Here is a 10,673-nt window from a genome sequence, read left to right on the forward strand (position 1 = left end):
ATGGATGAACCTTGAGGACATTATGCTGAGTGAAATTAGTCAGTCACAAAAGGAGAAATACTGCATTAAGACCATTATTGTAAAAGCTTAAGAAAAGATAACCATACTAAAAGATGGGGGTGTAGTGCTCATTGTTGGTTACCGGTGGGTGTGGGGGTGGAGGTGGAGGGAGGGGATGATAGAGCACAGGGTTGTTGATAGAGCTCAGGTGTTGGGGAGGGTAATGCACAAGAAGGGGGAGGGTGGTGGAAGAACAAGGAAGATAGGGAGCCCTGAGGCAGGTTAGCATGGGCTAAATGGGATGGAGGTAAACAGTGATGTATGCTCAACCTTGGAACAACAGGTCTCTGTGATACAGGGATCGATGTATAGTCTGGAGAGGGGAAAAAATGTAAGATGCTTGACTTACTTAAATATATTGGTTTCCCTTGCCTACTATTGTAAAACAGACACTTGAGGGGGGATAGAAAGGAATGTCAGGAAACATGATTACAGAAAGCTTGTAAGCCCATCCTCAGCCTATAACTGACTGGAATACCTCAATGGGGGTTCTAGAACTTGCCCAGTGACATAGGACTCTTGTGGAGGTTTTGTGGTATATAGATCTTTGGTGGAATTCTGTGCCCTGTGCAGAACCTTTTGAGGGGGAACATTCCCACTAAAAAGGACAAGCAGACCAGCCTGAAACAGCTAGAACAATACAAGATCCATCTTCAAAGAAAGATCAGCAGGAAAAATCTAAAACAAAAATGTCAGTATTACTGGCTACGACAAGAACAAGCAAGTTGTTCACCAAGGAGCCATCAAGGCAAGCAATCAAGTCCCTTTAGGACAAACCCCACTCCAAGACTGAAACTCAAAGGGAACACTTAAGCAGACATATAAGCTTGCTGCTGTGACCATGTTGGTCTATTGGTGAGTAGAAGAGGGGGAAAGGCAGCAATGAAGAAATGGGCTGAGTTCAACCATACTTCATAGTTTCCTGTTAACCTGAAGATGAGAAAAAAAGGAAGGGCTGATTGGTCTGAAGTCTGGTGAGACCTGGGGATTCCTGAACCCACAGACAAGGATGTAGCCATGGAGGCTATATGAGAGTGAAGCATCCAGTTGATATGAAATGAGGGGAGATGCACAAGAATGCCCAAACTTACAGATAGTACCTATTCGAACTAGCCTAGATAGCTTGATAATCAGAACTCAACTAGGGGAAGATTTTTTTTTTTTTTTTATAAAGAAAATGAGTGTAAATTGCTACAATTTGATGAACTATGCTTATGGATGTAGTAGCTCAACATACCAACTGAGATGGAAGGAGTCTTCATATCAAGTATCAATCCTATCCCTTCTGTATACAGGGTAGACTGGGACAGACAACTTAGGCATTGGCTAAAATAAGGGAGTAATAAAGGCACGAAGTGACTGGCTTACAAGATTTCAAGCAGAAGTTTAGTTTCAGAGTGTGCGGGGGAAAGGTAGAGTCCCTTGAATAGTTTTCATCTTGTCTACATGGGGCTGGTTAAAAGACATGGGGGATAAAATTCTTATGATTTATAGTAATTGTTATCATGACTAATTTTGACTGTCACAACTGTAAAGTTAGAAGTTTTATAACAAAAATGAGGGAGTAGTTAATCTTACAGCACAGAAACAGAGGACCCTAGGACCATCAAGTGAGAAGAGCACAAGCAGAGTGTGGGACCCTATCCAGAGAAGCAGTGACATCAGAGAGGGAGACAGAGATGAGGACATGGGGGGGTGGGAGCAGCTGAGGATTCTGGACTCATGGAAAGGAGGGACTGGGTGCTGGTGGCCAGGAGACAGGCTTGCAGAATGTGCACTTTGGTTGTTAAAATTATTATATATTTTTAGTGTTTCTGTGTACACACCCCCCCAAAACAAAACAGGGATTAGAAGCAAATACTGTTGATTGATGATGCATGGAGGAGGTTGTAATCATTGCAATGAAACGATGGTATAAAGCCTGTGTTCTTCCATATAAACTATCACTCGGTTCATAATAAAACTTAAAAAAGGAAAAAGAAATCCAGTAACAGCCCCCCCAAAATTATTTTTGCTGTTAAGTGCCATCGAGTCATGCCCCTATATAGGGTTTCCAAGGAGCAGCTGGTGAACTTGAACAACTGACCTTGCAGATCAAACCAACTTTGCAGTCCAGCTCTTTAACACACAACACCACACCAAGACTCTATGTGTAAAAGAGAAGAGTTGGAAAAAACAGTAGGAAAGGAAAAAGACTAAAGAAAGAGAGGGAGTAGGAGAACTTTACCCTTCTTTCCTGGAGAGGAAGTCTGCATGTTTTTGTTTGTTTGTTTTTTAAGTTTTTATTGTGAGTTAAGTGACAGTTTACATTGTAGAACATCAGACTTACACTCATCCCACTGTACTTTGTCTCACTGCAATGACTACAGTCCCCTCTATGCATCATCATTCAACAGCATTTGCTTCCATTCCTGTGTGGGTTTTTTGTTGTTGTTGTTGTTTTGAATGTACACCAAATCACTCACGCATATATAACCATTCAAACAACAAAAGGGCATACTCTGCAAGCCTGCCCACCCCCCAACTGCCAGCACACAGCTCCTTTCCCTACCCAAGTCTAGAGTCCCCAGCCTCTCCATCTCTCCATGTCATCACCTCTGCCTCCATCTCTGGCCTCACTACTTCTCTGGAGAGGTTCCTACACTCCACTCTTCTCCCATGATGGTCTCAGGGTCCTCCGCTCCTGGACTGCAAGATCAACCACTCCCCTCCTTCTGTTACAAAATGTCTACCTTTACATTTGCAGCATTCACAATCAGTCCTGGTAGCAATCATTCACTGTTGAACCACAAGAGTCTTATCCCTATCTCCTGTCACCAGTCCTGTCTAGACAGGTTGGAAACCACTCAGTGGAGATTCTACCTTCCCCCGCACCCTCTAAAACTAGGCTCCATCTTGAAAATTTGTAAGCCAGTTACTTCATCTGCTTTTTGGGTTCAGATACTAAATATTCTATGTTTTGCAGGTCATATGGTCTCTGTTGCAATTACTCAACTCTGACATTGTAGTAGCTTTAGACAATATACAAATGAATGAGTATGGCTGTGTTTCAGTAAGATTATATTTGAACATTGAAATTTGAATTTCATATAATTTTAGCATCTCCAAGTATTATAGGATTTTTTCCCCATCCATTTAAAAACTGTAAACACTGTTCTATAATTTGGAGCTATACAAACCTAGGTAGAGAATTGTATTTGAACTATATATAGCTTGATGGTCCCTGTTCTAGAGCAAATTCAGTGCCTATAGGTTCATAATTTTGGAGATAAACGAACAGCCTTGGTGCCATGGAAACAATAGGGAGTGATGGGGACTAGGATAAACTGGAGCTTATCAGTTATAATGGGCAGTAGCCACTCTTGTCTATTAGATTGTTATTCTAAGGAAATAAAGGCCAAATGTTGCCAATATTTCTGATGTTTTTAAATTTTAGGACAAAATGAGTTTTATATGAAATCTTCCACTTTCAAAAGTTGTTAAATAATTCAGATTAATTTTAACACTCAGTCAAACATCTGTAAACTGCATTTGGCACATGGGCTAACAGTTTAAAATATTTGGTCTAGGAAAAACACACACACACAGCAAAAATCTCTAGGTAATTACTATTTTCTGGCAAGCATTTAAATTTCCCCAATTAAGTATATTTCAGCCCAAATCCTTAGCCTTTCTGCCAAATGAACACGAAAGTGTGACTATAAAATAATAAGTCACTCATCTTCTGCCCAACTCCTGCCCAAATGCTGACTTTTTGTAGTTTGCTAGTTTTAAGACTTTATGCTTCGTTAATTAGATGTCTCCAAAGTACTAGTTATGTCTAGAACCTTCTCTGTAATTAAGTAAGCTTAATATTACTTTAAAAAATAAAACCACAATGTTATAGCTATAATCCAGGATTTAAAATAATGACATAACTAATGTCAGAATAAAGAGCCTATTAAATTCAATTCTAATTGTTCTTCTCTTTTACAGACATTTACCAAAATTGCAAGAATAGTAAAACACTTCTGTGGATCATATTTTCCTGTCATAATCAAGACAATATGATTTAAGGATATTTACAAGTATCCACTAAAGCTAAACCCACTACCATGGAGTTGATTTGGACTCATAGTGACCCTATAGGACAAAATAGAACTTCTCCTTAGAGTTTGGGAAACCTGGTGTACTGCTATTGGATAAGCATTGGACTGCTAACCAAAGGTTGGTTATTCAAACCTGCCAGTCACTCCTGAAAACCCTACACAGGGTCACTGAGAGTCAGTACCAACTCAGCGGCACTTGGCAACAACAAATCTCTGTAGGAGCCGAAAGCTTCACTTTTCACATGCTGGAGGATTTGAACCCCCAATCCTGTGGTTAGCACTCGAAAACTTAAACCACTTTTTTACACAAAACCCAAACCCATTGTCACTAACTCAATTCTAATGTATAATAACCCTGTATAGGGTTTTTGAAGTTGTAAATCTGTATAGGAGTGGAGAGCCGTATCTTTCTCCCTTGGTGCAATTGGTGGGTTTGAACTGCTGACCTTGTGGTAAGCAGTTCAGAGCTCATCCTACAGCATCACCAGAGCTCCTTATTTATGGGCAAAGGACCCAAAATAAGTCTGTTAGCATATTCTCAGAACTTTTCTCTATGTATTTCCTCTGTTCTCTCTCCCTACTCTACAGTCACACCAAAAACTCAAGAACAGAGATTTAGAGTTCTTCACCTTGTATCTCTCAATCAGAGTAATTTATAGGGAGCAAACTCTCAATTAATGCTTTTAAGAATGAACACTCAAACCCACTTTTCACATTTGAAAGTAGTACCATGTAAGAACTTCATTTATTGGTAGAGGTTCATCATTTTAACTTCCATACATTTCCATGAATTCTAAGTGTACCGACAGAACATATTGTTGTGGGAAGTAAGTATGCAGAGAAAAGCCCTGCTACAAACACCTTGTTATCTTAAAATAATGCTAACAGATCACTTGGCAGTATTGTTACAGAATATTGTTGTGGGACAACTCATACTATACATATCTTGTAATGGAATATGAAAAAAAGTCAGTAACAATAGGAATTGAAAAAAGGATTCAAGTGAGTATACAATAGTCTTTTGTCCAACAAGTAAAAACCGTAAGGTCTTTAGTTGCTACAGATTAAAAAAATATAAATATACATATTTATTCATACAATATTGTGGTACTGTTGGATAAGCACTGGACTGCTAACTGCAAGGTTGGCAGTTTAAATCCACTGGTTGTTCCTTGGAAACCCTGTATGGGTCAATATGAGTTAGAACTGACTTGACAGCACTTAACAACTGTCCTAAAGGTTTTTGTTTTTCAGTAAGGCTTATTTTTTATTGAGAGATTTTTGATGTTTTTCTCTCTCAGAACTTGATTATGTTTGCCAAAGCTGCCAGTATTATATTTTTCTGTATACTTTCTGATGTGAAAATCGCAAATTCTTCCCGTTGTTGTTGTTCAGTGCTGTAGAGACGGTTCTCACTCACAGAAACCCTATATAGGGTTTCCAAGGTTATAAATTTTTGCAAGAGCAGAAAGAAAGCCTCATCTTTCTTCCTATACATTTTAAAATGCTCACTGAAAGCAAATAGTAGAAAATATATTCTCCTTTCGTTTTCATTTTCAAATAATGTACTACAAGTGAGAAAGCAAAATAATTAATTCACTACTTACAGTATTTCAAAAGAAGCTCCTTGATACAGTGATTAAGCTACTAACAGCTGTTCAAACCTACCTGGTACCTCTAGAGGAGGAAAACTTGGTCATCTACTCCCAAAGAGATACGGCCTAGGAAACCTTTAAGGTAGTTCTGTCACACGGGGTCATTATGAGTCAGAACTAACTTACTTGACTGCAACTCACAGTAAAACCACAATATTTAAAGATAATCTGATAACAAGATAACAAAACACTTTGGGGTGCAGTAATAGTTCAGTGGTAAAATTTCCACCTTTCATGTAGAAGGCCTAGGTTTGATTCCCAGCTAGTGCACATCAAGCATGAATAAAATGTTAGCATCAATTTAATTCTAATAAAGCATGCATGATTTTTCATTATTTTATAATTTTTATAGAGCTTTATCCTTTTATATCACAACTATATATAATCCTAATTCTTTTAGGCTTTGAAAGTCATAAAAATACTTTCTCTGGTATAATTTGGGCCTGCTTAGGCAATACAGAAAACTCAGTTTCAAGTCCCAGGCAATGAACCTCAAGCATTCTACCAGTGGAAGCTTGTATATTGTTATGATTCTGACTTGCTTTCAGGGGAGCTTCCAGATTAAGACAAAACAGAAAAGAAAGGTCTGTGTTCTAATTCTGAAAAATCAGCCATTGAAAACGCTATGGATCACAATGGTCCAATCTACAACCGATCCTGGCAATGTTGCAGGACTGGGCAGCATTTCATTCCACTATACATACAGTTGCCATAAATCAGAGTCTGACGGCTGCTAACAACAACAAAACATGATCAATAGGCAAGTTATACATTAGTTTTAATAATCTGAACATGAAAACATTCATTATTCAATCTCCCCTGGCTGTGCCAAGTATAAGAATGACATAAGAACGACATAAGAACTGTGACTATAACATTTCCATTGTGTGAAGCAGTAAATTGACCAAAAAAGTTTAACTGAGAAAAGTGAAAATTTTACTGTAATCCTGCTTCTAAGGTAGTTGTTGTTTGGACACTCTGTACAGGGTTTCCAAGGAGTGACTGGTGGGTTTGAATTACCACCCTTTGCAGTTAGCAGTCCAGTTGTTATCCTACTGCAGCACAGTAGAAAAAAACTGAGAAATTTCTCCAATCAAACAAGAACAAAAAGACAACATACCAAACCTTAGGGACATAGCAAAAGCAGAGAGTAGTTTATAGCAATAAACAGACACATCCAAAAAGAAAGAACCAAAGTAGAAATTTATTTATATTTGACTCATATATTAATAATATTTTGACAGAACTCCTGGGGCCACTGGATAGAGGAGATACGCTAAGTGAAGCTTTTGTTGGACTATCTTTAGCACCTCAAAGAGAAGACACATTTCCAGATAGACTTCCTCCCTCTGGTTCAATCCACAGACAGCGTATTCAACAAAGAACACTGAATGACTCTTCTAACAGGTAAGATACATTAAAAAAATTTCTTCATAAAGGGAAGTATGCAGTATTTCCCATAAAACAATTTTAATGCCCCCTGTTTAAATGTAAACTAATAGTTAAGCAACAATATTACAAAATGTCAAGAAAAAAGTGTGCACTTTTTTTTTTATAGTCAGCACATTGTAGTATATAATTCTTTGTCCTCATGTAAGAGCAAGCACGGAGTCCTGGCGTGGCACTCTGGGATAATGCACTGGACTTCAAGGTAAGTTTGAATCGAAAGGTCTAGTCCAAAATAAGATTACTGTAACATACTGAATTCTATTCATATTGTATTGTTAAAATTTACAATGGTTTGCTTACCTTGAATATGTATTACTGATTTTTAAAATGTGCAGTTTGGGTTGAATTTATATAATTGTATTTATTTAATGTCAGATAAATACATGATAATGATCTTTAAGTATCTCTTCAACTTGCTATAGTGGGTTACATTGTGGATATAAATGTAAAGAATAAATGTGAAGTTTTTAATACTCTAGGGTTTTAGTAGTAGTGCTGTTGTTAGATGCCCTGTAATTTGTTCTGACTGATAGCAACCATATATATGTTAAAACAGAACAAAAAGCTGACCAGTCCTGTGTCAGCCACATAATCATTGCTATGTTTGAGCCTATTGTTGTAGCCACTCTCTCAAGCCATCTAGTTCAGGGTTTTCTTCTTTTTTGCAGACTCTCTACTTAACCAGGCCTGATGTTTTTCTCCAGAACTAGTTCCTCTTGATAACATGTTCAACGTACCTGAAATCTGAACATATCCTCCCTTCTGAAAAAGAGCATTCTGGTTGTAATTCTTCCAACACAGAGTTTTTAGTTTTCCTGGCAGTCCAAAGTATATTCAGTATTCTTCACCATCACCATAATTCCAAATGCATAGATTCTTCTCTAGTCTTTCTTATTTGTTGACCAGCTTTCACATGCATATGAGGTAATTAAAAAATACCATGGGTTGAGTCTGCTGCAACTTAGACCTCAAAGTCACACCTTTGCTTTTTGACACTTTAAAGATGTCTTTTGTAGCAGAATTGCCATGAGCAGTCTGTCCTTTGATTTCTTAATTGCTGCTTCCATGGGCATTGATTGTTGTTTCTGTGTGCCATCAAATTGGTTCCTACTCATAGTGACCCTGTATAAGGCTTCCAAGGCTTTCAAATCTTCATGGGAGCAGAAAGCCTCATCTTTCTTCTGCTGGAGTAGCTGACAGGCTTGAACCAAATACCAGTGATTCAAAGTCCAGTGCTTATCATATGGAGTCACCCACATAAAATTAAATATTTGAAAACCTCAATCTTTTTTCTGTTGCTTATTGGTCTACTCATGATGATTTTTGTTCTATGTTAAAGTACCATGCTGAGGAAGCATGGTAGCTCTGTAATACTGCAAACCACAAGGTTGGTGGTCCAAGCCCACCAGCCAACTCCGTGGGAGAAAGATGAGACTTTCTGCTCCTGCATAAATTTACAGTCTCAGAAACAATGTGTACAGGGTTGCCATGAGTTGGAACCCACTCAAGGGCACGTGACATAATTCATACTGAAGGCTGTAGTCTCTGATCTTCATCACTAAATGCTTCCAGTCATCTTTACTTTCAAACAGCAAAGTTTTATAATTTCCATTATTGTAGGACATTAATGAGTTTTCCTTCAATCTTGATGCCACATTCTTCTTTATATAGCTCAATTTACTGGATTATTTGCTCAGCATACTTACTGAATAAGTGTGGTGAAAGGATACAACTCTGATGCACACATCTTTCCTGATATTAAGCCACACAGTATACCTTGTGCATAGGTTCTATATGGGCACAGTAAAGTCTTGGAATTCCCATTCTTCACAGTGTTATCCATAATTTGTTTTCATCCATGCAACTGAATAGCTTTGCATAGTCAATGAAATAGATAAGCATCTTTCAGGTATTCTCTACTTTTAGCCACGATCCTTCTGACATCAACAGTGATATCCATAATTTCACATCCTTTTCTGAATCCGGCTTGAATTTCTGGCAGTTCCCTTTCCATTTCCTGCTACAACTATTTTTAAAAGTATCTTCAGCAAAATTATACTTTCTTGTAATATTAATGGTATTGTTCACTGATCTCTATGCTGTTAGATCATCTATCCATTTGTTGAAACATCTCAACATTCTGTCAATTCCTGGAGCCTTGTCTTTTTTGCCAATGCCTTCAGTGCAGCTTGGACTTCTTTCTTTAATATTGTCGGATTTTGATCATATGCTACCTCCTGAAATGACTGAACATCAACCAACTATTTTAATACAATGGCTATTTGTATTCCTTCCTGTTTCTTTGGATGTTTCCTGCATTGATTTGTGTTTTGCTTGTAGAATCCTTCAATATTTCAAACTTGAGGTTTTCATTTTTACTTTAGTTCTTTCAGTTTGAGAAATGTCAATCGTGTCTGCCCTTTTGGTTTTCTAACTACTGGTCACTGAACATTTTATTATAACACTTTACACCCACCCATCACTTATCAACATGGTTAAGTTCCAAAGACCTTGGCATTCATTAATCAAACTTCGGTATTCATTACTGTTAGATGCATATCATTAATGCATAAAATAGTCATGTAGTAGGCTTTTACTGTTGTTGTAAATGCAAAATGTCAGACAGTGAAAGTAGGTGAGACGTAGATAAACTTTTTCTTCTCAAGTTGTCCTTTGAAATTTTCTGTTCAGCTCTTTTACTTGATCATTTCTTCCATTAACTTTAGTTTCTGTGTGTTCAACAGCAAGATCCAGAGTCTCTTCTGATATCCATTTTAAGTCATTTCTTTTCTATCTTTTTAATTACCTACTTTCTATATATAGGATGCCTTTGATGTCGTTCCATAACTCATCTGGTGTTTGATCAGTAGTGTGCAATGCATCAAATCTATTCTTCAGATGGTCTCTAAATTAAGTGGGATATACTCAAGGTCATACTTTGGTTCTTATGGACTTGTTTTAATTTTCTGCAGCATCATCTTGAGCTTCCATATGAATAATTAATGATATGTTCCAGAGTCAGCTCCTGACCTTGTTCTGACGGTTAATACTGAACTTCTCTAGCATCTCTTTCAATAGATACAGCCAATTTGTTTCTTGTGTATTCTAAATGGCAAGGTCTGTATGTAAGTTTTTGTTGCTGGGTGCCATCAAGTCAGTGCCTGCCAGGTCCTGCACCAACCTCACAATCATTGTTATGCCTGATGTTAGCACATCCCTGCTGCTACTGTGCCAATCTAGCTCATTCTGTGTCAATCTATCTCATTTCTTTGACTCTCCATTTTACCAAACATGATATCCTTCTCCAGGGACTAGTCCTCCTAACACTATGTCCAAAGCATGCACAATGAAGTCTGGCCATTCTTCCAACATGAATTGGTTTGTTCTTTTGGCAATCCATGGTACTTTTAATATTCTCCTC

At 37.8% G+C, this 10,673-nt stretch overlaps 1 protein-coding gene across 1 annotated transcript in view; it reads left to right on the forward strand.

Moving 5' to 3' along the window:
• WDPCP (WD repeat containing planar cell polarity effector) overlaps nucleotides 1-10,673 on the forward strand; it is a 474,567-nt gene that overhangs the window by 401,815 nt on the left and 62,079 nt on the right. The window contains exon 15 of the mRNA XM_006863003.1: nucleotides 7,048-7,210. Within this exon, the coding sequence (XP_006863065.1) occupies nucleotides 7,048-7,210 (163 nt within the window). The remainder of the gene's footprint in view (nucleotides 1-7,047; nucleotides 7,211-10,673) is intronic.

The sequence above is a fragment of the Chrysochloris asiatica genome, unplaced genomic scaffold (genome assembly GCF_000296735.1).
Source record: "Chrysochloris asiatica unplaced genomic scaffold, ChrAsi1.0 scaffold00052, whole genome shotgun sequence".
Classification (NCBI taxonomy): domain Eukaryota; kingdom Metazoa; phylum Chordata; class Mammalia; order Afrosoricida; family Chrysochloridae; genus Chrysochloris; species Chrysochloris asiatica.